The following is a 27,576-nucleotide window of genomic DNA, read 5'->3' on the forward strand; positions in this document are numbered from 1 at the left end:
TGTTATCTGGTAGAAGAAAGGACACTGGTTCCACCAGAGATATGCTAATTGATCTGGGGTGATGGGCTCAAGGGCCCATGGTAGCATGACCTGGGGTGGGCAGTAGAGGGCAAACTGAGAAGCTAACGTTTCTATTTGAATCTATTTGCTCAATGATAAATAAAATACAGCAAGGCAAGCAAGAATATATTAGGGAATTTATGTAAAGTTCCATGAATCGGGGGCCTCTCAGGTGGTACTAGTGGTAAAGAACCCGCCTGCCAATGCTGGAGATGTAAGAGATTTGGGTTCAAGGCCAGGGTCAGGAAGATCCCCTGGAGGAGGGCATGGTAACCCACTCCAGTATTCTTGCCTGGAGAATTCCATGGACAGAAGAGCCAGGGGCTACCATCCATGGGGTCACACAGTTGGACACGACTGAAGCGACTTAGTATGCACACACCCATGAATGTTTAGGGTAAATCATGTGACAACAAAGCCAATACAGGGCTCCTCTAGTTTGCTTCAGTCTTCCGGGGTGAAGATGTGACCTTGGACCAATGACTCAGTGCCTCTGAGCCTCACCTCCCTTACCTGTGAGGTAAGGTGAAAAATTACTACTGTGCAGATGAAATGAGATGATGCATGTAGATTACTTGGGTTGATAAATGCTTGCTCTGCTGTCCTTTATATTAATGTCACATAATGACCTTATGGCTAAAATCAAAGACTCTGGAGCTACTAAGCCTGGGTTTGGATCTCAGCTTCACCACTTACTAGCTAGGTGACCTTGCCTAAGGTCACCTAGACCCTCTGTGCCTCAGTTTCCTCCTCTGTTTATAAAATGAAGCTAATAGGATTATTGTGATGGTTAAATGAACGGATGGTTGAAAAGCCTTTAGGACAAGTCTGGAAACACAGGAAGTGCTATGTAAGTGTTTGTTCAATAGATCATAATGTGTTCCCTTTAACCCCTAAAGGTCCTTCTGGAGAAAAGTTAGAAAATAACAGCTTCAAAAAGAAACCAGCTATTTCCAGACTCTAATTGATAAAAGGAATGGATTCCTATAATCCCAGCGGTCCCATTTGCCTTTTCGAAGATTGAGAGGCAGAATGTGTTTGCAATGGTGGAATCTTCGGCAGGTAACTGGCCAGACTGGAGTACTTGGGGACATGGTCCACTTTCCTACGGCGCCTCGCGCCCTTCCACCGAGCTTGACCGAGGACTGACGGCTTTTCCGACACGGGCCAGGGGCGGGCCAAGGGGAGGAGGAGGGAGTGAGCTCCCGGGATCCCCCTCGCCCCTCCCCTCGCGCCCAGTGAGTAATGACATTCACGGGGAAGGGAGGGAGCGAGCGAGCGAAGGAGAGTGGCAGGCTCGGCGAGGCCATGTGATGCTGGGAGAGAGAGCCGCCGCCGCCGAAGCCTTCTGCTTTCCTCCCTCGGATTTCGGGCTGTCATGGCGACCCCCAACAACCTGACCCCCACCAACTGCAGCTGGTGGCCCATCTCGGCGCTGGAGAGCGATGCGGCGAAGCCGGCGGAGGCCCCCGACGCACCCGAAGCGGCCAGCCACGCCCATTGGCCCAAGGAGAGCCTGGTTCTGTACCACTGGACTCAGTCCTTCAGCTCGCAGAAGGTAGCCTGGAGGGAGCCGGGGAACCCGATGCGCCTCGCGGCTAGGAGACTTGGGGGAGGGGACCCGGGAGGGTTTAAGGATCCGAAGATCTGCTCAGAGACTGGAGGGTAGAATCTGGGGTTGGGGGGCCCGGAGGACGGGGGACGCTGGGCTGCTCTCCGGGGAGGTGACTGGCCCTGTCTTGGGCCCCAGGAGCACCGTCCCTCATCCTAGGCACAGCCATTCTGCCTCTTTCCCTCCCAGAAAGACCTGATCTGTTGGAGGGCTGAGAAGAGAGACAAAGGCAAGGGGAAGGGAATGGGCACTGCTGGGAAGGCGGCCTGTTGGAGGGGGCGGCTGCTGCGGGGAGGGGGAGGAGCGCTTCCTGGGGTCCAGCCTCCAGCCCCAGTCCCATCGCAGGCCTGCCCTCTGCGCTTCTATCCCGATACCACAGGCCTTCGGGTCAAAGCTCCCCTGCCTCTCTGTCCGGCTGGGGGACTTCTTCTAACTGGGGTTTGAAGGGTCTGACCCTAGCCCTCCCCTTATACCCCCTAATTTTGAGCTGAGATGCAACGAGTTAACCCGTCTCCCCAAACCTCAGCTCGGCCCATAAGATGTGTGTTTTCTGCTCTTAAAGGCACAGACAACCCCACAGCCCTTTCTCAGACTCAGGGGAGCTGGAAGGTGGTTGGGAATCCAGCCCGTTGTTAAGTTATCGGGGTTCCCGCTTTCTAGGGGTGAGGTCCGAACCCCGCACCTGTAAGACCAGGGCACCTCTAGGGGCGCAATCTCCAACCCTGGGCTGTCCTATCTATGAGGCACAAATTCAGCACCATGGCCAGGTCCCAGCCGCTGGGTCCTGGTGCAGCCTACGGGTCACCCATTGCCTGACCCTTCCGCTTCTCCCTGAAGATCCTTCTGTTCCAGTCACGTATTTTCCAGATGGAGAAATAGATGCCTTAAAGAGAAATGGCCTTGGAACCAGTCTTTGATTTGATTTTGGGGTTCGGGCTCAGTTTTCATCATCTGGAAAATGGGATAATAGTAACAATTATAGCTATTTCCTCTAATTGCAACCCCTTCTTAGGGTTGCTGAGAGAGTTGTTGAAAAGGTGTTATAGCTCATAGTTTTACACTTGTTCAGTCGCTAAGTCGTGTTCTACACTGGCACTAGTCGCACGTGAGCATACATTACTGTTTCAAACACAGAACACTGGGTCCCACCTCAAAGATTTTGATTCAGTAGATCTGGAGTGGGGCCAAAGATGCTGCATTCTAACAGACGACCAGGTGATGCTGATGAAGCTGGTCCACCGACTCTCCTTTGAGTAGTTCCCAGTTTAAAGTACAAACTCTGAGGCCAGACAGTCCCCAGCAGGAGAGCCATCTTCCCCAATAATTCACCATGGAGTTTTTGGCAGGTCATTTTGCCTCCCCCAAAGCCTCAGTTTTATAATCTGTAAAATGGAGCTAATGGCAGTACCTTCTACAGAGGGCTATTTGTGATAGTAAAATGAGATGATACACAAAAGTGCTGATAGCAGTGCCTGGCACAAGATCAGGGCTCTGTTGATAATGATATCACTAAAGTGTGAGGTAAAGGAGGAGATGGAGTTAACCAAGGTCACGCGGGGACTCGTCCATAAATTCTATACATGCGTGCTGAACACCTACTGCACGCCAGGCTCAACAAAGTTGCTGGGGATTTGGGAATGAGTCAGACCCACTTCCAGATGCCAGGATCTCCTCCTCCCCCAGAACCTCAGGAGACAAGCCCCAATGTCCAGGACTGGACAGGGGTTTGGGGCTGGCACCTCCCATCACCATTTCCCGAGGAAGCCTCTTGAATATTTCTTATTCAGGATGAGCTCAGCTCAGGGCTAAGTTGCCCCCTAAGTCAAGGATGGGACCACCCAATGCAATCCCATTTGTGACCAAGCCTCTGACAAAGGCATTCTCCTGCCTCTCCTGCCAGGGCCTTCTCCTTGCCCAGGTGCCCATGGTGGGTTCTAGAGGCAGTGCAGCCTGGCAGAAAGCTCTTGGGCTGTGCAGTCAGATGGTCCTGGCTTCTGGTTTCATCTTGAGTGCTCACTGGCTGTGTGACCTTGGACAAGTCACTTCACCTCTCAGTGCCTCTATATCCTCCTCTGGAAAGGGGGACATTTGCATCTGGCTCTGCAGGATTTCTGGGGGATTCAGAGGACATGGACACATGTTAAGTGTCAGGCACACAGCAGGAGCTTAGCGTTGCCTTCTTTTCCATCAGTCCTAAAGGGCCCTGCCTGTATGCACAGCAGTTCCCAGAGGGCCCTCCCACACATGGCAGAAGGCAAGTAAATGGCCTCGACCTGCCACTCTGGCCTTGCTTGTCAAGCTCCTGGGCACTGGCACCCCAGTCCTGTCCATGTTGCCCTTGGCCATGTTCCAGCTCCACCCCCACTCCCAGGAGTGCCACAGGCGAGGACTGCACAGCCCACCTCTCCTCCACTCAGAAGTCTGCAGTGGCTCCCAAGTCCCTCTGGGAAAAATCCAGAGTTGTCATAATGGCCTCAGGCCCTCCTGCAGGATCTAACCTTGCCTGGTTGTGGAATCCTCATCAATAGGGGGAAGCCTATGAACTTTTCTCAGAATAGTGTTTTTAACTGAGTAACATCAATACATAGGAGCATTGGATTAGAAGGAAAACCAGTCCTACCGAAGTACAGCTATTGACATATTTTCCAAAACAAATGAATTACATAATAATATGTATTAACCCATCGTATCACGTGATCGAGTGCCAGGACTGATGACTACTGTAATGTTGAAGTCGTGACAGTTATAACTGCAGCAGCTGTGAAGTGATGACAGTATCTGATTCCTAGTGGTGACAATATTGCAGGCACTGCTAACACTACCATGCCTTGTCGCCTACACTCATAATTGAAGAGAATGCTAAGTGTCAGCCTGAGATGACTGAAAATAAACCTGTAATTTTCCCATCCTAGTTCAAGGACTCCCTGATTTTATTCATAGACCCCGGGGTCTAGGAACCTCTATTAAAAATCCCTGTGCACAACTCTTCCTGATCCCCTCTCCTCTGTCTCCCATACATCCTGCTGCAGTCACTCTGGCCATCTCACCATTTCTCAAAAATTTCAGACATCTCCACCTGAGGGCCTTTGCACGGGCTGTCCCCTCTGCCTGGAACTCGCTTCCTCAGATCACTGTTTGAACTACCCCGTCACTTTGTCCTTTGCTCAAATGTCACCTTCTCAGAGAGGCCTGCCCTGATGGATCACTCTGTTTTTTTTTTTTTTTTGGCCGCCCTGGGTCTTCGTTACAGCGCATGGGCCTCTCTAGTTGCGGAGCACTGACTCTACTGCAGGCAGGCGCAGCAGCTTCAACACAGACACTCCAGTTGTGGCGTGTGGGCTTAGTTGCCCCACGGCATGTGGGATCTCAGTTCCCCATCCAGGGATCGAACCTGCATCCCCTGCACTGGTAGGCGGATTGTTAACCACTGGACCACCAGGGAAGTCCCTGGATCACCCTATTTAAAATGCCCTGGACCCCCAATTTCCCTTACTTTGCTCTGCTTTTTTTCTTTTTTTCCCAATGAACTCACTCTTTTGACACACTATCTCATTTTAACTGCTTGTCTTCTGTCTGCACCCATTAGAGTGTCAGCTCCCTGTGGGCAGTTACCTTTGTTTTGTTCACTTCTGAGTTTCAAGCACTTAGAATGAGACCTGGCGCAGAGTAAGCATTCAGTAAATAAGTGCTGAAAAAGGGCTCATTTGTAAGCTTCAAAATGTTATATTAAAAGGCATTTGATTCTGTAAGCCTAAAACTGCTCTAAGAAATAAAGCTTATTAATTTTTTTCAAAAAAGTATTTGAGACAAATAAACTAAGATTCAGAGACTCCAAGTATCTTTTACAAAGTCACACAGCAACTAAGTGGCTGGACAGAGACACCAACCCAGCCCATCACCATTTGTTCAGGGCCTGGGTAAGGGGGGACAGTGCCTAACCACGACAGTGAAGCACCAGTGGGTGAATTCCAGGCACCCACAGGGGAGACAGTTTGCCCAGAGATGGCTGATGCCTGGTCACACTGAGTGGTGACCACCTGAGTCTGACCCAGCCTCCAAGAGGTAGAGATGGCAGATGGCCTTGATGGCTGCATGCCCTTCCCCCGGGCCTGGCTTCCTCCCACACTCTCCTCCCCCGCAGAATGGCACATGGCTGTGGCCTGCAGCACAGCTAAAGGAGAAAGTCTCCTTGGCTGCTTGCCAGTGTGACCCCGAAGCAGCTCCAAGCAGGACTGTTGTTCCTCTAAAGATAGTCCCCTACCCAGGCAGGAGTCCCACCACCAGGCATCCTTACTGAAGTTCAAGGCCAGGGCCCTGGGAGTAGACGCCCTGCCAGGATGCACCGTCAAATGTCTGGACCTGCCAAGGGCAAAGGCCTGATTTAGTTTCTGTTTCCATACATCCAGAGATCCCAGCCTGACCCAGAGGCTGGATGGCCCAGCGGAGCTCGCCGGGATGGGCTAGAGGGGAATGGTTGGTTGGGTTCCAGCAGAACTCCAGCCTTGACTGCCCTGCAGCTCCTACAGGGCACAGGCACCACCCATGAGCTCAAAGATACACATATAAATGCTTTCCGTCATGCCCACTCACACTTATACACACACAGGCACACACACTCATATTCACACTCATGTACAAATGCTCACACAAGACTGGATGCTCACACTGATTTGTATCCATACCCACCCACACTCGTGCACACACATGCGCAGACATTTGCTCACTTACACAGCTGCCACTCAGACACATGCACACACACTCACACAACTAGACCTAACAAATGCCACCCTGGCACTCCCTCTGCCACAGTTCCCCCCATCTTAGAACCAGCAGTTCCCACCCTCTGCCGAGGAGGGCAGAGCCAGCCCTGTCTCCCGCAGGATCTGAATGTAGCATCAGCTCAAAGCAGGGCCACGGGACACTCTGAGAACACGGAGTTCAGCCTTTCATTTTACTAACAATTAAAAGGAGGTTCAGAAAGGGGCAGCAGTAGTTCCGAGGTCACACAGCATTGCCCCGCGGCAGAGCCAGGCTGAGGACCTGAGTCCCTGCCTCCCCATCCTGCCCACGGGGCCTGCTTTTGGCTCCTGCAGCAAATGAATCTGGGTGAGGGCTGGGGGCTTCAAGGGCTGATTACCCCTTCTTCCCCACAGTCCAGCACACAGACGGGGTTGTTCATGTTAGCTGTGAGGGTGGGGCATCAAGTACTCTAAGACATCAACCAGGAATGCAGGGTAGGGCAGTGTGTGTGTGTGTGTGTGTGTGTGTGTGTGTGTGATAACAGTGATGTTGGAACCCATGAATTAACCTCTCACACTGGGACTTTATCCATGTCATTCCACCTCAACCTTTTGCCAGCCTTGAAGGAGTAAAATACATTCCTCATTTCACAGAAGCTAGGGATCAGAGAGGTCACGTGACTTGCCCAAAGTCACATAGCAAATAAGCAGCAGAGTCAGCCTTCAAGTTCAGGTCTGTCTGCCTCCAAAACCTAGTCTAATTCAAGAAGCCAAGACACACATTACCCCTACAGTATGCCAGGCACTGTTCCACAGGGACTAATCTATCTAATCCTCACAACAACCCTCTGAGGAATTTACTCGTGAGACTTCCATTGAACAGATGAGGAAACTGAGGCACACAAATGGAGAGCTACTTGTAAAGCCAAGAAAGAAAGAAAGAAAGTGAAGTCAGTCAGTCATGTCTGACTCTTTGTGACCCCATGGGCTCTAGCCTACCAGGCTCCTCCGTCCATGGAACTTTCCAGGCAAGAACACTGGAGTGGGTTGCCATTTCCTTCTCCAGCAATTAAGTGCTAGAGCTGGGACTTGAACTGGCACAGTCTGGCACGCAGCTTAACATTTTGACTATAACACCATGTTGCCTCTTCTGGAGCTTACCTCTTGGTATCTGGGAGGAAGACTGGGGACACCCAGGCTCAGGAGTTACCACCTAGGTATGGAGGGGGGTCATCGATGCTTTACCAGAAGAGACCTGTGCTTCTCTTGGGATGCCTTCTCTTTCTCCTGGGCTGGAGACAGAAATAGGGAGAGCTTGTAGGCATGGAACTTGCCATCCTTTTGCTGGGAGACCTTGGACAAGCCCAGCTTTCTCTCTGAGTCTCAGTCCACAGAGAGAGGACAGTTGGACTAGGTGGTCATTAACCATCTCCCAGCTAAGAACTGTTGGGCTGGATCAGGAGCAAGCTAGCCTCAAAACTCTCCATTAGAATCTACCAGCTCCAGTGTTTGTCAGGGACCCTCTGGACCTTAGGGAAAGACTCTGGAGAGGGCAGGTCCAAGACTCCCTGGAAGGAGCCCCCGGGGCAGAGAACACTAGTCTGGGAGTCAGGAACCTTCTAGTTTTAGGTCAACTGCCAAAGTGGCTGTGTGGCTTTGAGTAAGTTAGTTGCCCTCTCTGGGCTTTCATTTTCTCATCAAGATAAACAGGGAGATGGTCCCTGCTCTGCCACCCTATGAAAGGCTGTTGTGAGCATCCAACGACCAGATAGGAAGGTGTTTGGGGACAATAAAGGGCTAGGCTGATGTCAGCAAATTCTTTTCACCTCACTTTAGATTTCTCAAATCATTTGAGAAATTTTGCTGTTGATTATGATGATGATAAGAAATTCTGCAAATTTCCTGGTCAGATTCACGTTTGGAAGCCAGGCTGAGTCCAATCCTGATAATGATAATCATGAATTAAGTGCTTTCTATGTACCAGACACTGTGTCGGTGCTATTATTAATACTTCAATTCCGCAACAACAAAAAAATCTGAAGCCTAGAAAGTGTAAGGAATCTGCCCAAATTCACACAGCAGAGCCAGAAATCCTATCCCAACTATGTCCAACTGTGACTCCCAGCTCCCTAACCACCAGTCAGCACTGCCCCTGGTCCCCAGGGCAGAGCTGTCTTCCTCCCTCCACCAGGCAGCAGGCACCAAGCACCAGGCCCCCACGAGGTACGCCACCCCGTCCAGCACCCCAGGGGCCCAGGAATGGGTTCCAGCAACATGTCCCCTCTGGTGTGTGACCTCTGACCCCTCTTCCTCCACGCCCCGCCCCCCACCGGGCAGAGGGTCCCCGTGTGTCTTCCCGCCTTCCCCGCTCTGACCCTGGCGCCTGCAGGTGCGGCTGGTGATCGCCGAGAAGGGCCTGGCGTGTGAGGAGCGGGACGTGAGCCTGCCACAGAGCGAGCACAAGGAGCCCTGGTTCATGCGGCTCAACCTGGGCGAGGAGGTGCCCGTCATCATCCACCGCGACAACATCATCAGCGACTACGACCAGATCATCGACTACGTGGAGCGCACGTTCACTGGAGGTACGGTGGCCGCGCAGGCCCAGACAGCGCCCGGAAGCTTGGCAAACCTGGGAACCCACGCCCCAACCCCCAGGCCTGGTCTCCCCAACAAGGAACCATGGGCTACAGGCTGGGCTCAGATACCCCCTCCAAGATCCTCAGATCCCCGAGGACCCCCACTTGGAGCTCTGGGGCTGTAGCCTCCTCCCAGGAACTCAGGAGTCACAGACTGGGCCACAGACCCTCCCGAGCCCCCCAGGCCCGAGCGGGGCCCAGAGCCCCTTCTAAGTCCCCACAGACAGGACCCCGATCACCCAGAGAGGCCAGGGTTCGGTCGGGACCCTGAAACCCTATAAGCACAGTCAGAAGCAGCAGACTCTCCGGGAAGCCGGAGACCAGCTCGGATACCCGAGAACTTTCCAGAGGTGAGCAGGGCCCAGCTCCTCAGAGCCCCCAAGTTCTTCTCCACCCCTCCCTGTTCCTTCCTTCCCTCTGGCCCTGCTCAAGTTCAGTAGTTCAGTCCCCATGGCGGAGACGGGCCCAGATGCGCAGTGTTAAAAAAAAAAAAAAAAGAATTAGTTGCCAACATTTAAAAACCAAGGATGTTTCAGTTTCAAACATCCAGGATTCCAACTTCTCGCCAAGTCTGGCAACACTAGGCCTAGACTCCCACCTGAAAACAGGCCTTGGCAGGTGAGAAGCTGCCCCTTGAAGGACAGTCTGGCAGGGCTCCCTGGAGGAGAGGTAGGCGGGCAGGACCACTGGCGTCCCCTGTTAGCCTGGTAAGGACCTTATCCCAAGAGTCAAGGAAAGGGGGTGGGCCCAGGAAAGTGTTAGTCGCTCAGTCGTGTCCGACTCTGTGTGACCCCATGGACTGTAGCCCGCCAGACTCCTCTGTCCGTGGGATTCTCCAGGCAAGAATACTGGGGTAGGTTGCCATGCCCTCCTCCAGGAGAATCTTCCCGACCCAGGGATTGAACCAGCATCTCTCATATCTCCTGCATTCTCAGGCAAGTTCTTCACCACTGGCATCACCTGGGAAGTCAAGGAAAGGGAGTGGGTCCCAGACCGCTGGATAATTTGTGGTTCCAGGATGCTGAGGTTGGGGGGTGTGGTGCCAGAGGCTGGCCTCTCTGAATCAGGGGGGCGGGAGGCCCAAGACTGGGCCCTCCATCCCCTCCCCAGCCCCGCGCTGTGTCCCGCAGAGCATGTGGTGGCGCTGATGCCGGAGGCGGGCAGCCCCCAGCACGCACGGGTGCTGCAGTACCGCGAGCTGCTGGACGCGCTGCCCATGGACGCCTACACGCACGGCTGCATTCTGCACCCCGAACTCACCACTGACTCCATGATCCCCAAGTACGCCACGGCCGAGATCCGCAGTGAGTGCCAGGCGCGGGGGTGGGGCCGCAGGACCCTCCTGTAACCTTGGCTTAGCCCCCCTCCTCCCTCTAAACCCAATCCTCACTCCTCCTCCTCTTCCTCCTATTTCTGTGTCTCTTACTCACTTTCTTCCTTTCCTTTCTCCTCTTTTTACTCCTTCTCTCCTCTTCCCCGTGGATATCTCTCTCCATTCCTGTGTCTATTTGTTCATTTCTCTATCTCTCACTCTGGGTCTGTCTGTGTCTGTCTCTCTGGCTTTCCATCTCACTCACTGTTTTGAACTGAATGTCTCTCTCCATCTCTGACAGTTCCGCTTTCTTGTCCCCATCTCCTGCCCCCCTCCTCTTGTCCTGCTATCCCATATAGAGGCTATCGGGCTATCTGTCGCCCCAGAGGCGTGTCTGTCCATGGGAGCTTGGACACTTCTCCAAAGGCATCCCAGCCCCAGACACCTGGGGTTGGCAGCCCAGGGCACTGAGTGACATTCGGGCTGGCATCACCAAGGATGACTGCCCAGACGTTGTGAGGCCCCCAGTGGAGTCTCTGATTTCTGATTAGTCCATCACACGTGTACTGTCATAACTGCCAGCTTGAATGTGCCCACAGCCTATGTTATCCTTTCATTTTTTTTTCCCCCAGTACTCAGTATATAAGGGTTGGATGAAATCAGATCATCCATCAACAACTGTTTACAGACTTTGGTCCAGGCTCTATGCAGACACCATGGAGTCCTATACACAGAGGAAGCGTGACGAGTCTAAGTAGATAATAGATGCTTGGTAAATGGTCACTTCCTCTCTCTCAAGGGAATGAGGCTCATGTCTGAAGGTGAGGCAGATTGTGGAACTTGATTTCATCCTTTTAGAGTGCCCCTAAACAAGACTCAAGATTTGTCTATATTGCCCTGTCCCCAGTGAATCAACAACATTTTTGAGGTCTTCTATGACCCAGGCCTTGGATAGGGAGCTGGGGACAGAAGGGGACTGTTACAGCATCTACCCTCCCAGGGTCATGGTTTCCTGGAAGCAGAAAGACAAATGACCAGGTAATCACAATGCAGGACTAAGTAAATTTGAACAGCGTCTCAGGAGAGCAGTGTGGCACTCTGTATCGAATATTAAAAGGCCCACACCTTTGGAGATTGTCCTGCGATGACAATTGGATGTGTGAGCCAAAGAAGTATGTACAAAGATACGCATTGCAGCATAGGAGCTAATAGCGAGAAGCTGGAGATAACCTAGTTGTCCATGAGCTGGGGAAATGAATGCATGAATGTGTATGCGTGCTGAGTCATGTCTGACTCTTTGTGACCCTATGGACTGTAGCCCCCCCAGCTCCTCTTTTCATGGGGTTTTCCAGGCAAGAATACTGGACTAGGTTGCCATTTCCTTCTCCAGGGGATCTTCCCAACCCAGGGATCGAACCGGAGTCTCCTGTGTCTCCTGCATTGGCAGGCAGATTATTTACCTGCTGAGTCATCGGGGAAATAACCTTGTTGTCCATGATTTGGGGAATAGGTAGATAAATTCTATTTCTTACAAACAATGGACCATCGCGCAGCTGTTAAAAAAAATAATAGGCTTATGGAATGCTCTTTAAGACGTATTAATAAAGAAGAAGAAAGTGAAGCATCTAATGTGTTATCATTTATATATGTCAAAGGGGGTCCAATGGATACACGAGCGCTTGCAAACACAAAGCGTATTTCTGGAAGGATGCATGAGAAGATTAAGGGAGCAGGACTAAGGGACTGCAGGTTGAGAGAAGAGAGATTTACTTTTCTCTGTACATTCTTTAATATTGTTTGAATTCTCAAGCAAGTATGCATATATAGTCTGTTCAGGACTCATTGATTTAAATTTTTCTAATCTAGTACCAATCAGTGTTATGATAAGGGGAACACAGAGGCTGGGGCTAAAGAAGATGCCCATCCCAGCCTCTGGGGTCATGGAGGGCTTCTGGAAGGCAGCAATATTCAAGGATGACCAGGAACTAGAAAGGGAAATAAAAGAGAGAATCCTTTTAGGTTCACGGATAGGAGAGGGAGTGGTGTGAAACCGAAGGACACTTAATGGGGTTGATGTGTGTAGCCCAGTGGGGGTAGGTGTGGTCCTGGTGTGAATCTAGGGAGTAGGGCTGGCAGAATTGGAATTTTATCTGATGAGCAGCAGAGAAACAGTGGTGGAAAATGACAGGATCAGATTTGCATTTTATAAAAATCATTCAACAGGAAGAAGAGTGGGTGGGACAGTTAAAGGGTCCTGGCTGTCATCTAGGTGAGCAGTGATGCTGGTCTGGACTAGGTGGAAGGAGGTCCTAAGTGCTTCTGAAAGATAGAGGTGCTCCCCCATCTTGTCCTGAGTTATTTGAAGGTACCTAGAAGGCACTGGTGGGGAAGGCAATGGCACCCCACTCCAGTACTCTTGCCTGGAGGATCCCAGGGACGGCAGAGCCTGGTGGGCTGCAGTCCATGGGGTCGCTAGGAGTCGGACACAACTGAGCGGCTTCACTTTCACTTTTCACTTTCATACATTGGAGAAGGAAATGGCAACCCACTCCAGTGTTCTTGCCTGGAGAATCCTGGGGACGGGGGAGCCTGGTGGGCTGCCGTCTGTGGGGTCGCACAGAGTCGGCCACAACTGAAGCGACTTAACAGCAACAGCAACAGAAGGCACTGGGGTGCAGAGAGGATCTCAAGACTCCAGCCCAGCTGAGGGAGAGAGGAAGGACCTCACAGGATGCAGAAGTCATCCTGCAGTGACCCCTCCCCCATCCCAATTAGTCAAATGTCTTTCCTTGGCCTGGTCTGCCCTCGTGGGGTCTAAAGAAAGCCACATGGGGAGCCCTGGGTGACTGGCAAGAGGAGAAGATACTGTCCTTGAACTTCAAACTCATAAAACATCAATGAGACTTAATATAGCCCCATAGCTGAAAGATCTGGGAAGTGTGCTTGCTGATATCAGGCCAGGAGATGGGATGGTGGACAGTGAAACCTCAGAAGCAGAAGCTGAACAATTGCAGTCACTCATTTATTTTCTCATTCTATTCCATTCATTCATTCATAAACTCCTGTTCTGTGCCACGCCTGTACTGGTTTTTGAGGGAACAGAGATGAATCAGATATATTCACTGTTCTCCAGATACTTGGGTTCTGATGGGGGACATGCACATCCAGAGATAAGTACACTGGCATCAAAATGTCCATGTGCAGCAGTACATGTTGTGCACTGCACAAGTCAGGGGGGCACTTTTCACATAGACCACAGTGTGAATAGATTTGTGTAATGGCAGCTGACTAATGTGTTTGCATTCTCTGGAAATCTGTACAGCATATGCTGGAGGACAAAGAGACCTAGAGGATCAGGAAGGGCTTCATAGAAGAGGTGATCTTGAGCTGGATCTGGAAGGGGAGTTTCAGGAATACAGGAGAAGGCCCTTCCAGGAAGAAGAAGCAGTCAGAGCAAAGGCCTAGAGGTTTGGAATGATCTGGACATTCAGCGAGTACCAAGAGACATGGGTTCGATCCCTGGGTCAGGAAGATCCACTGGAGAAGGGCATGGCCACCCTCTCCAGTATTCTTGCCTGAGAACCCCATGAGGAGCCCGGCAGGCTCCGGTCCATTGGGTTGCAAGGAAGTGACTTAGCACACACGCACACCCAGGCATCTGGCTTGGCTTAGTGTGGGGCAAGCATGCTGCAGTTTGGGGAGTATGCAAACAAGCAGCAGGTGAAGCAGAGAAAATGATGGGGTTGGTTGGGTGAGGGTGAGTTTGAGGGGCCCAAGAGATATCCAAATGGAGTTGGGGCTCAGGGGAGAAGGGAGGTCAGGTTTACGCACACCTGACCCACTGTGTGTCCCAGACTTACTGGCTAAGAATTCTGGAGAAATTCTACCTCACACATGGAATCTGTTCCACAGGATCTTATCCCACTTAATCTTTCCACCTCCTCTTGTAAAACCCATGGCTCACAGTTAGACTTTTTAAGGTAGATTACAGGACAGTTCCTCTTTCTCATTAAGAATAATTCTCACGGTGCTGCCTTGAGTTCCATCACTTCCCCATGTTCCATCACTGGCCTTTTTGGCATCTTTAAAAAGCCAGTTTTCCCAGAAAACATGTCAGTATGTCCCTATATCTTCAGGGAATTTCCCTCACCAAAAGTGGACACCCAGCTCTCATGATTTTTCGTTTTTTTAACTGAACAAGTTTTTCCTTGTGGGTTACAGTGAGTGAGCACCAGACTGAGAATCAGACAGATCCAGCTTCAAAATCTCTGCTTGTTGTTTACTAGTTGTGTTACATTATTTAGCCTCTCTGAACTTGTTTCTTCACTACAGAAAGGGGTGGGGGAAATGTAAACTGAAATAGGAGCTTGTCCAGATTTAGGGTGATATTCATTTCCGGCCAGACTCCTACTCATCCCCCAGAGTCTCCTCCTCCTTGAGCTTTCTTGATACCTTGTGCCCTCTGGGTCCCACAGTATCCATTCCTTCTTCATTAGAGGTTGGCCATGCTATGTCATAGATATCTGTTAAGGGTCTGTCTCTCCCACTAGCCTAAGCCTAAGGCAGGATGGCATCTCATCCATCCCTATGTCCTGGCCTGAAGTGACATAGTGTCTGCTGGTTATGCCTGTTGATATTGTTACTTTCCAGACTAGTGTTTGAGTGGGACCTAGTCCAAGGTGTGGGGGAAGGGAAAGGAAAAGCACCAGGTATCAGATGAATGGGACCTTTCCTATTTTTTCCCCAGGACATTTAGCCAACGCCACCACAGACCTCATGAAATTGGACCATGAAGAGGAGCCCCAGCTCTCTGAACCCTACCTTTCTAAACAGAAGAAGCTCATGGTGAGTGCCCCTAGGTCTGCTCATTCCCCTCTCCCACCGTCTTTTCCATGGAAGAGAACTGGGAGAAGCTGGTTCTAAGTAGAAATCATTTGATGACCTGAAATAGGAAAACCACTGGCTTGCTTTTCCAATCCTGTCTCCTCTGTCACTTACTGGCTCTTTGACCTTGAGCAAGTCACTGTGCCCCTGCAGCCTCCCTTTCCTCGTGTCTTCAGTTGTGTCTATAAGAGCAGAGCTTTGTATTGAGGTTCTTGGGTAAATGTAGTATTGAGGGAGTGCTTTAAGGAGAACCCGGTAAGGATGGGGTAGGAATGAAGAAGGATCCAAGTTCACCTGCTCTGGACCTTAAAGGGTACCACAAAGTCACCTTGAACAAAGGGAAAAACTTTTATACCCTTGTATTAGCCATTGGCCCAAGTATTTCTCAAATATTTCCAGGAAACTCCTTTTTGGCCAAAAGCAGTTCTCTGGAGAAGGGGCAGCTTTGAGCCACTATCAACCAGCTTTTACACCCATGAAAGGGATCTGGTCAGGACAGCTAAGCTCACTAGACTGCTGTGAGCAGCAGATGAGGATGCTTTGTAATGTTGGGGTATCCAATACCCTTGAGGGATTATTTGGAGACTGGGTTTGGCAGAAGGGGGTTTGGACCAAGATTCTTCCATCCCTGCTCATCTTTGCCCTATTGAAGCCAATTCAGCTCCTCTAGCTCTTGCCTGTCCTGCCCACAGGCCAAGATCTTGGAACACGATGACGTGAGCTACCTGAAGAAGATCCTGGGGGAGCTGGCCATGGTTCTGGACCAGATCGAGGCTGAGCTGGAGAAGAGGAAGCTTGAGAACGAGGGTGGGTGCCAGTTCTGGGGTACGTGAGTGCTGGAGCACATCCAGCCCACCCTGTCTGTCTCAGCATCTTTTCCCCAAAGATCTCAGAGGACTGTCCAGGTGGTTAGGATCATGGGCCATGGAGTCAGAAAACCTAGGTTTAAGTCCTAGGTTGGCCACTTGCTAGTTGAATGGCCCTGGGCCAGGTATTTCACCTCCCTGAACCTCAGTTCCCTGTCTATAAAGTGGGGATAATAATAAGACCTACTTCAGAGAGATGCTGAGACACTGCATGAAATTATACATGTAGAATGCTTAGATCAGCGTTTCGCACACAGTAGGTATTTAATAAAGGTTAATGATGATGATGATGGTAGTGATGGTGGTGACCATTATCCCTTATACCACCTCACCTTTCCCCCACTGAAGGATGTATTATGTGTTATGGCTCCTTCATGCTGTAGCCATACATCTAGGCTCACCTTGACTCTCTGATCTTGACTCTTTCTATTCTCAAGTGCGTCTCTTCTTGGGACTCTAAGTATGCCAGCCTCATTTCCACCTCCAAATCTTTGCACCTGCCACTCTTCCAGGCTGGAGTACCCTCTCCATACCACTCTGCTCCTTGTCTTCATTTATCCACCATCTTTGCCATCACCTTCTTCAAATTTCATTCTGGACTTTCCCATTTTGCTCTATTTTAGGTGGCCTGTTAGTCTGGTCTCCTCAACAATGCAAATTTGTGGAAGCCATGCAACTTGCATTGCTACACTTACAGCTTCACACACACACACATAGATGTCTGTGTATTTGGAGAGGTTGTGGAGCACAGTATTCTAAAAGATAGGTGTAGAGTCAGACAGATTCAAATTAGGGTTCCAGCTTTGCTGCCTATACTGTGTGACTTGGACAAGTTTCTTTCCCTGTTGGAGCTTCAGTTTCCTCATCTGTGAAACAGGATGTGTGTGAACGTGCACAGTCACTTCAGTCTTATCTGACTCTTTGCAGCCCCATGGACTGTGGCCTGCCAGGCTCCTCTGTCCATGGGATTCTCCGGGCAAGAATACTGGAGCAGGTTGCCATGTCCTCCTCCAGGCAATCTTCCCAGGGATCAAACCACATCCTCTGTGGCTCCTGCACTGCAGGTGGATTCTTTACCTCTGAGCCACCAGGGAAGCCCGAAGTAGGATGGTAATAGTACAATTTAAAACCTTAACTCCATCCTGTTGAACTCTTTAAAAAGTGAAAAGCACTCAGCACAGTGTTTAGAACAAACTAGTTTATTGCATGTGACAGCTAAAGACATGTGCATTCTTCAGATGAGAAAACTGAGGCTCAGAGAGGTAAAGTGACTTGCTCAAGGTCACACAGCTCTTAAATGGCATAGTTAGGACAAGAACAGCTTCCCTTTTGTTGGGTCCAGTGTTCATCCAGCACTTCACAGCTGAGGCTCCAAGTGCAAGGCACACACAAGTACCTAAGGTCCTAAACAGGGACAAGGTCATGTGTGCTGAAACCAACTGTCATAAATCCTTTCTACAAAAAAAGTGCTGTATGGCTAAATGATTAAAAAGAATATATGTGGAGTTGGCCAAAAAGTTCATTCGGGTTTGTCCACATGATATTATGGAAAAACCTGAATGAACTTTTTTGACCAACCTGATACCTCAAGAAGGAATTTCCTCATTTCTATCTCAGAGGGTGCTGAAGAAGGGCTATTACGGAAGAGTGTTCAGGGGCCAGTGGACTTAGCTGGACTACAGGTTGCCCATCATCTGGAAGGCTAAGCAAGACTAAGTCAAATGATGGTCACAGGGATTTTGAGAGCAGCAAGAGTGTGCAAATACATGTTAAGCATCTTCTTGTATCACATTGACTAAAGCCCCGTTGGCTAAAGCAAGTGACACAGCAGAGCTAGGATTTAACGGGTGGAGGGTTGGATTCTTCCTCTTGGTGGCAGGATCAGTAAAGCCTTTGTGTAGGGGCATGCCTGCAAGAATAGGAGGAATTTGTGGCTGTTTCTGCAGTCTCCTTGGGATGAAGTGTTCTGATTTCACTTTCAGTGGGTTTCACGGGAGACAGAAGCGCAGATGAGATGGTGGTGGCTAGGACTGAGGTGGTGGCCGTGGAGATAGAAGGCATGAAAGACTCCAGAGGTATTTTGGAGATTAAAATGGGCAGGAACTTGCTGAAAGGTTGAGGATGTCAGGGGAAGGGTGGGGAGTAAGAGGGGAGAAAGGAATCTAAGAGGACTTCTGAGGTCTTGGTCTGAGTTACTGATGATACCGTTTCCTGATATGGGCAAGGGGGACTCAAGAGTCCAGTTTGGGACACAGTGAGTTTGAGATGCTTTTGCAGCACCCAAGAGGGCATGTCACGTAAGCTATCAGATATTCCAGTCTGACTTTCAAAGGAGAGGCCAGAATTTGGGGATGGAAATTTTCGAGTCTTCAGCATATCTGTGGGTTTTTTGGTTTTGTTATTTATCTACTTATTTTGGCCATGTGGCTTGTAGGATCTTAGTTCCCTGACCAGTGATTGAACCCATGCCCTTGGCAGCGAAAGCATGGAGTTCTAACCACTAAACCATTAGGGAATTCCCATATATGTTGTGATTCAAGTTATAGAATTGGATAATGTCATGTAGAGGATAGTGGAGAGAGAAAGACGCATCAAGACCTGCTCATAAGTTATTTATTGCTTATACCAAACTGTTCCCAAACTCAGCAGCTTAAACAAAAAGCTTTTGTCATAGCACACATTTTTCTGTGGATCAGGAATTTTGGAGCAGCTTGGCTGAGTGGTTCTAATTTGGGGTTGCATGATGCAGGCTGCAGTCCAGCTGTTGGCTGGGGCTGCAGCACTTTGAGCTGAAGGATTGGAGATTGCTCATTCACGTGGGTCTTGACTAGAGGTCTCAGTTCCTCAGTGGCTGATGGCAGGAGACCTCAGTTCCTACGTGGGCATCTTATTAGGGCTACTTGAGTTTCTTCACAACATGGCAGCTGGTTTTCCCCTGAGTGAGTAACCCCAGAGAGATAGAAGCAGCAGAAGCCACATTATCTTTTATGATCTACCCTTGAAAGTCATTCTGTCACTTCTACCACATTCTGTTCATTCAAAGCCAGTCATTAAATACAGCCCATATTCAAGGGGAAGAAAAGTGGGCTCCACAAAAGAGGTAAGTATCAAGTAATCTTGGACATATTTTTTCTTTTTCTTTTTAAATTGAAGTATAGTTGATCCGCAACATTATATTAGTTGCAGGCAACGTTATATTAGTTTCAGGCAACGTTATATTAGTTTCAGGCAATTTACCTTCTGAGCCACCAGGGAAGTCAGTTTCAGGTATACAGCATAGTAACTCAGTATTTTTACAGATTATACTCCATCAAAAGTCTTTACAGGGTAATGGCCATAATTGCCTGTGCTATACAGTGTATCTTTTTTGCTTATCTATGCGATACATAGTAATTTGCATCTCTTAATCCCATACCCCTAATTTGCCCCTCCCGCTTCCTTCTCCCCTTTGGTAACCACTAGGGTTTTTTTCAATTAATTCATTAGCTGTTTTTGGCTGCTCTGGGTCTTCACTGCTGCAAGTGGGCTTTCACTAGTTGCTGTGCACAGGCTGCTCACTGCGGTGGCTTCTCGCTGCAGCTCGAGGGCTCCAGGGCCTGTGAGTTCAGTAGTTGTGGTACATGGGCTTAATTGCTCCACAGCATGTGGGATATTCCAGGACTAGGGATTCAACCCATGTCCCCTGCACTGGCAAGCAGATTCTTAACCACTGGACGACCAGGAAAGTCCAACCACTAGTTTATTTTCTCTCTTCTTTATGGAAAGACATTCTATTTTATTACTTATTTGGCTGCACGGGGTCTTAGTTGCACCATGTGGGATCTCCGATCTTCATTACCACATGCGAGATCTTTAGTTGCTGCATGTGACCATTTAGCTGTGGCACCCAAGATCTAGTTCCCTGACCAAGGATCGAACCCGGGACCCTCTGCATTGGGAGTGCAGAGACTTAGCCACTGGAACACCAGGGAAGTCCCAGGAATGGGCATTCTTAAATAGTGACGCACATGTACATGTTTGCAAACATCTGTCTGCAGGCAAACACCAGATGTACGTGAGTGTACACTTCACTCCTGCATGTGGTAATCCAGCCCACTTCATGGACACAGGCACCCACGTGTGCAGCTGTCTACATGCCTATACACAATCAGCTGCACGGATCTGAGCAGACATTCACATGGCTAAACATACACACCATGCAGGTTGCAGACACATAGGTCCACACACAGACCCAAATCAAAATGCACCCATTGAAAGGGGATTGTGTGTCTGTAGAAATACATACAGATGTGTGTATTTGCACATAGAAAGAAGCAGCTTAATGTAGTGGTTATAAGCACAGGCTCTGGAACCAGAAGGCCTGGGTTCAAATCCACACTCTGCCACTTACTAGCTGTGTGGCTTCTACTAAGTTACTTAACCTCTCTGGGCCTCAAATTCCCTCACCTGTGAAACAGGGATAATAATGGCACCTATTTGATTGGATTGATGTGTGGATTAAGGAAATGAAACCACACTCTCCTGGTTCGTCTCGTGCCTCACAGATCATGCCTTCTTGTGCGCCATCACTAGTTCCTCTCGTTGCCCAATATCTAAACCTTGGCGTGTCCCACGGCTTAGTCCCTGGTCCTGTTCTCAAATCTATCTACACTTATCCAGTGCGTACTCCGGCACTTCCATCCCCTGGTCCTGCCTCCTCTCACTGTCTGTCACCCTGATCATGATCTTACCCGTCTTCTTACACAGCAGTAACTCCCTGATCCATCATTATTAACAGCCCCTTGTCTGCACCTTCAGCTCCCTTATCCCTCTCCTACTTCATCACACTTTGCAAAACCTCAGTTCAGTTCATTTCAGTTCAATCACTCAGTTGTGTCCGATTCTTTGCGACCCCATGGACTGCAGCTCACTAGGCCTCCCTGTCCATCACCAACTCACGGAGCTTGCTCAAACTCACGTCCATCAAGCCAGTGATGCCATCCAAACATCTCATCCTCTCTCGCCCCTTCTCCTCCTGCCTTTAATCTTTCTCAGCATCAGGGTCTTTTCTAAAGAGTCAGTTCTTCGCATCAGGTGGCCAAAGTATTGGAGTTCAGCTTCAGTATCAGTCCTTCCAATGAATATTCAGGACTTATTTCCTTTAGGATGGACTGGTTGGATCTCCTTGCAGTCCAAGGGACTCTCAAGAGTATTCTCCAACACCGCAGTTCAAAAGCATCAATTCTTTGGCACTCAGGTTTCTATATTATAGTCCAACTCTCACATCCATACATGACTACTGGGAAAACCATAACTTTGACTAGACGGACTTTTGTTGGTCAAGTAATGTCTCTGCTTTTTAATGTGATGTCTAGGTTGACCCCATGGACTATACAGTCCATGGAATTCTCCAGGCCAGAATACTGGAGTGAGTAGCTTTTTCCCTTCTCCAGCAGACCTTCCCAACCCAGGAATCGAACTGCTTTCAAAACCTCAGACCACTCTCCACCTATTCAGCCTATACCCAGGAGCCTAAACATGGCTGGAGGAATGTACAAGGATGGTGGCTGATCTTTATTTCTTTCTTTTTTATGATTATTTATTTGGCTGTGCCAAGTCTTGGTTACAGCACATGTAATCTTTGGTGCCACATGTGGTATCTTCATTTGCAGCATTCGAACTCTTAGTTGCAGCATGTGGGATCTACTTCCTTGATCAGGAATTCAACCTGGGCCCCCTGCTTTGGGAATGCAGAGTCTTAGCCACTGGACCACCAGGGAAGTCCCTGGCAGGTCTCATTTTGAACTCATGACCACTAACCTTCGATGGCCTTCCTGCTGCCCCAGGCCTCCCACTGCCTCCTCTTCAGATGGCGATTTACTACCTCTCCTTTCTCCTGAACCCTCCAGCTGCTTCTCCCACATCCTCACTCTCAACTCACCCCCATAGCTACCCTCCCACCAGTCCCAGTGCCTGTATATACACTGTATTTTATCGATTCTAAGATGCATCTTTGTTAAATTACATGTCAACATCCCTGAAATTGGAAGGTTCTCAGTAGTTTAATTGGCATCATTTGTTCTCTCTCAGGTGGATGTCTTACATTTGAAACTTAGAATTAGAAGCTTAGATGTCTTGAAAGACAGTGCTGTACTCCCTCTTGTTACCAAGGATGAACTGTTCTTGAACCAGCTAAGCCCAGTCCCTTCCCTGTGTACTGATGCCACCCACGCTCATCCACTCAAGGACAACCACAGCAGTAATTCTCTCCACTTCTCCTGTAGTGTCTCTTCCCCTCTTGGCTCAATCATTCCCATCAGCATTTTTTTTTTTCTTCCAATTTACGAAAACACTCTTGACCCATCTCATAGTATCGGTGTATCCTTCCCATTACAGCAGAACTCTTTGAAGGGTGACTTTTGCTCAACGTCTCCATTTCCCTTCCTCCCTTTCTCTCTTGGACTCCCTCCAGCCAGGCTTTCATCTTTCATTGTCAGCATCTACTCCAGCTGTTCTTGTCAAGGTCAGCAGCCACCAAATGCAATCTCCAGGTCTCAGCCTCCCCTTCGGTGACCTTCCGGCAGCGTCTGACCTCAGCTGAGCCCTCTCTCCCTGGCACACTTTCTTATCTTGGCTTCTAGGGCACTGCCCTTTCCTGGGTCATCTCCCACCCCATAGGCTGCTCCTTTCATGCTGCTTCTCTGGTTGCTTCTTGTTGCCCAAGATTTCAATCATGATGCCCCCAAAGCTCCGCCCTTGGTCCCGTTCTCAGCTCTGTCTCCACTCATGCCCTTGATTATGCCACGCACCTGTGCCTCTAACTGCAGACATATCATCTCTCCTCGGAAGTCTCATGAGCATCTGGAAGGTTCCATAGTCAAGAACAAACTTTTGATCAGAACCTTCATTACATTTTAGCTCCTCCTCCCATGAAACCATGAACCTCTTGAGGGAAGACATTGTGTCTTATCACATCTTCATGACCAGCACACATGCTCAGTTGTGTCTGACTCTTTGTGACCCACGGAACATACCACCAGATACACATTTTAAATGTCTTAAATTATTAATTAATTAATCCTTGACTGCACTGGGTCTTCATTGCTGTGAATAGGCTTTATCTAGCTGCAGTAAGTAGGAGCTGCTCTCTAATTTTGGTGCGCAGGCTTCTCGTGGCGGCTTCTCGTCGCGAAGCTTAGGTAAGTGGGTGCTCAGGCTTCAGTAGTTGTGGCACACAGGCTTAGTTGCCCGCGGCATGTGGAATCATCCCAGACTAGGGATCAAACGCATGTCCCCTGCATTGTCAGGTGAGGTCTTTACCACTGAGCCACCAGGGAAGCCCAGAGCCTCAACTTTTACTCTGACCATGACAGGGAGTCATTACAGGGCTTTGATCAGAGAGAAGGACATGATCTGACTTAAGTTTAATGGGATTCCTCTGACGACTGTGCTGAGAATAGACTCTAGGGAGTCAAAGGCAAAAGATAACGATTGTTAGGACCAGGGTGGTAACAGTGGAGGTAACATCCAACGTTGGATGTTTTTTGAAAGTAAAGTGGATGGGAACTGCTGCCAAAGTATATGTGGGTGTGAAACAAAAAGAATTCGATATGTCATGAGGCTTTGGGCCTGAATAACTGAATGGATGGAGGTGCTGTTACTGATGTGGTGGATTTGGGGTGATGATCAGGAATTCAGTTTTGGACTTGTCCAGTTTGAAACACCCAGTGAACAGACAAGTAGAGCTGGAAAATAAGCAGTGTGATATGTGAGTCCAGAGTTTAAATAATCTTCCTGACCTAGGGATCACACCTGGGCCTCTTACATCTCCTCCATCGGCAGGTGGATTCTTTTACCCCTGTGCCACCTGGAAAGCCCCTAAATACATATATTTGCATTTAACAAGTCAGCTGATTTAAAAGAAAAGAGTAATATAGGAAGTATATGCATATGGCCAAGATCATGAAAGAAGTACAGGAGTGGGTGACCTTGGGGAAACACTGTGGCCAGCAGACAGAAGCCAGAGGCGTTAAGTGATGAGAGAGAAGGGAGTTATGGGAGGACAGAAGCTGAGCCCACCCCACCGCCATCTTGTCTTTCTTCCACTCCAGGGCAGAAATGCGAGCTGTGGCTCTGCGGCTGTGCCTTCACCCTTGCGGATGTCCTCCTGGGAGCCACCCTGCACCGCCTCAAATTCCTGGGACTGTCCAAGAAATACTGGGAAGACGGCAGCCGGCCCAACCTGCAGTCCTTCTTCGAGAGGGTCCAGAAACGCTTTGCCTTCCGGAAGGTTCTGGGCGACATCCACACCACTCTGCTGTCGGCGGTCATCCCCAACGCGTTCCGGCTGGTCAAGCGGAAGCCGCCATCTTTCTTTGGGGCGTCCTTTCTCATGGGCTCCCTGGGAGGGATGGGCTACTTTGCCTACTGGTACCTCAAGAAAAAATACATCTAAAGCCAGGCTCCGGGCTTGGTGTCTGACTGTCGGTGTCTCTGTGCTGTGTGATTCCCCACGAGCTCTCGGTAACACACCGTCTGGTCTCACGAAAACTTGGAGAGCCCCCTCCCACCCCTTGTTCGGAGTAATTCTAGAGTCAGTGTGAAAACATTCCATAGTTTAGAAGTAGATATTGCCAGTGCCGTGAGTTGAGGCCACGGCTCTACTAAAGGAGAAGAAGAATGAGTGGGAAAGAGAGAGAGAAAGGAAAAACAAAAACACGAATGCCTTTTTTTGTTTGTTTTGATTCAAGGTCTCAAGATGGAACTGTGGGGACTAGTTGGGATCTGAGGTGAGTCCCAGGCCATTTCATTCATAGGGCCGAAATTCTGGGAGGTGCTGGGGACTCAGAGGGCCTGACCCTCGCCTCCCCTTCCCTCTTGCCCAGGGAAACTCTTCCACAGGACAAAGCCAACATCAAGACTCGACTCTTCTAAGCGGTACTTCCGGGTGGGGCTGGAGACCCGGAGACCCGCATGGGAGACCCCTGAAGATCGGCTCAGGGGCTTCATTCTTCTCCTGGACCTGAACTGAGTCAGCACTGGCTGAAGCCAAGGCAGTGACATCCAACCAGAGGCTGTGTCTGGGACCGATGCCACAAGCACACCCTCCCATTCCCCTCTTGATTTGAGCAGAGTGCTGCTGGGTCTGGCGCTTTACCGGAAGTTCCTGAAGGCAGCGTCCATCCCATCCTCCTCTTCCCACCTGGAGTTGAGTTTTCCCGCCATGTGAGGTGGACTTTCAGTAAAAGCCATGTTGACCATCTCTCCTGGCCAGAGTGTTGGGTTTGGAGATGGATGGTCCTGGGGTCCCTTCTCCTGCCTCTGCCAAAGCCATCTCTGTCAATGCCTGCCTTCCCCATCACTCTCTGGGCTTCCTCCGTGCCCCACCATGTCTCGAAGGGTCGGGGTGCGGGGGTGTCTCTGCATCCACGCTGCCAGCCCCTGGGGCATCTCACTTCCCTGTGCCTTTTGCATGTTGGGAAAGGTTCTGAGTGTCACTGCCGCTCATGCTTGAAAACCACCGAAAGCCCCCAATAAAGCATCCAGGAGGAGCCGCCGCTTTTCATTTGTAAACCTGAGCTGTCCATCTAGCTCTCATTCCCAGAGGTCAGAGGGGTACCCCTCAGGGCTAGAGGGGTAAAGATAAAACGTTCAGACTCTGTGAACCTGACTCTCCCTACTCTGTCGCCAGTTTTGACCATTTCACTTCTATACAGAAGGAAGAAATGACTGATGGCTTTGGGGGATCCCAAGGCTTGAGCTAGGGAGACCAGGTTTTATCTGATATGAAAGGATAGAGAGGATATTAGAGCATCTGTCTAGTATTTTAAGGCCCGTTATTCAAGAGGGCCAGGTGACTTCGGATCTTGGTTCAAGCCTAAGAATATAATTGCTGGGTCTCACCCAGCTGCAAAGGAGGCTGGGAAATGTAGTCCTGGTTGGCCAGCCTATTGCTCAGGAAGGAGAGAACAGATCATAAGGAGAAACTGAAAGAGAAGAGGCACAGACAGACTTCTGGCGAGAACTGTAGACTCAAAGCCTCTGTGAGCTCCCACCTGCTTGTTCTACATATGCAGAAACTGAAGCCTTGGATGGGTACATGCCCGGTTTGGTCAGGATCCCATTATGAGTGAATTAGAGAGCCAAGTGCCCTTTTCCACTCCCATTCCATCTTGCAATATTATGGAGAGAGCTAGGGTGTGGACAAGAGTCAACATGCAAACGATTACTCAGAATCCATCCATTGCTGAACTTCTTTGACGTCCCTTGGAGGGATGCAGAGATGCAGAGGAGGTGGGGCTGTCAGAGTTCAGTCTAGTCATGAAGACAGACACCACCACCAGCACCAGGACTGTGGTAATGGGCGCCCCAGTGTTTACACTGTTGAGACGGTCTCTTTGCTGTTGGGCAGGACAGTAAGGACTGCTGAAGGTTGTATCGTCTTCAGCTCATTAGCTGCTCACTGCCAAAGTCATAGAATCTACTGCCCAGGTCACAACAGCATATTTCTGAAGACCTATTTAGTTCTTCCCTTGCAACCTGGGCCCACATTGCCTAAAAACCTTAGTTTTCTCATCTCTCAATGGAGCTGATAACAATAGCTGCCATCCTTTGAGTCCTAATCAGGAACTAGGAAGTTCACGGAAATTATTTCTAACTCTGCAAAGCATTGTTTTACACACACACATATATGTTTATTTGGCTGCACCGGGTCTTAGTTGTGGCATGAAGGGTCTTCAGTTTTCATTGCGGCATGTGGCTCTTTAGTTGCAGCATGTGGGATCTAGTTCTAGGACCAGAAGTTGAACCCGGGCTCCCTGCATGGGGAGCGTGGAATCTCAGCCACTGGACCACCAGGGAAGTCCCCAGTGTGGTTCCTCATGTTTCACTGATGAGGAAACAGCTCAGAGAGTTAGCACCCTCGGTACAAGAGGTAGATTGGATTGTTGGATTCCTTAATGGGCTTATGGGCTTCCCTGGTGGCTCAAGGGTAAAGAAGCCACCTGCCAATGCAGGTAGACAAAAAAGACCTGGGCTCAATTTCTGGGTGGGGAAGATTCCCTGGAGAAGGAAATGGCAACCCACTCCAGTATTTTTGCCTGGGAAATCGCAGGGACAGAGAAGCCGAGCAGGCTACAATCCGTGGGGTCACAAAAGATTCAGATACCACCTAGCAGCTAAACAACAAATAGGTTTATACATTCATAACGCTTGACATGTGACTTTGTAGCACCTCCCACCATGGGTGGAGTATATTCCATGCCGGAGAGAATTGCCCATGTGACCAGTGGACTGTTAGTGGAAGGATGTGATGGGAGCAGAGGCTTTAAACGTGCCCTGTGGGTGCCTCAGTGTTCATCACAAGAAGAACAGGCCCCTGGTATTATAAACATGTTCTTAAAAAGTAATTCATTAATTTCCTATGTTTGGCTGCACTGGGTCTTTGTGTGCCAGGTTTCTCTAGTTTTGGCGAACGGGGGCTACTTTC

General features: G+C 49.7%; 1 protein-coding gene across 1 annotated transcript; it reads left to right on the forward strand.

The window, feature by feature from the left end:
* Nucleotides 1-1,395: 1,395 nt before the first annotated feature.
* Nucleotides 1,396-25,613, forward strand: GDAP1L1 (ganglioside induced differentiation associated protein 1 like 1). Its single transcript, XM_005903190.3, has 7 exons — nucleotides 1,396-1,618; nucleotides 8,801-8,993; nucleotides 10,178-10,351; nucleotides 15,107-15,204; nucleotides 15,936-16,050; nucleotides 24,200-24,877; nucleotides 24,974-25,613. Exons 1-6 carry the CDS (start codon nucleotides 1,439-1,441, stop codon nucleotides 24,541-24,543), a joined length of 1,104 nt encoding a protein of 367 aa, XP_005903252.2. The 5' UTR covers nucleotides 1,396-1,438; the 3' UTR covers nucleotides 24,544-24,877; nucleotides 24,974-25,613.
* Nucleotides 25,614-27,576: the final 1,963 nt, after the last annotated feature.

This window comes from Bos mutus, chromosome 13 (assembly GCF_027580195.1).
Source record: "Bos mutus isolate GX-2022 chromosome 13, NWIPB_WYAK_1.1, whole genome shotgun sequence".
In the NCBI taxonomy this organism is placed as follows: Eukaryota; Metazoa; Chordata; class Mammalia; order Artiodactyla; family Bovidae; genus Bos; species Bos mutus.

Bases quoted from the DNA above. Each gene is read 5' to 3' on its own strand.
- GDAP1L1 (XM_005903190.3), top strand. From the start codon at position 1,439: ATGGCGACCCCCAACAACCTGACCCCCACCAACTGCAGCTGGTGGCCC. The intron at 8,994-10,177 runs GTACGGTGGCCG...TGTGTCCCGCAG, and splicing joins GGAGCGCACGTTCACTGGAG to AGCATGTGGTGGCGCTGATG. The intron at 16,051-24,199 runs GTGGGTGCCAGT...CTTCCACTCCAG, and splicing joins GAGGAAGCTTGAGAACGAGG to GGCAGAAATGCGAGCTGTGG.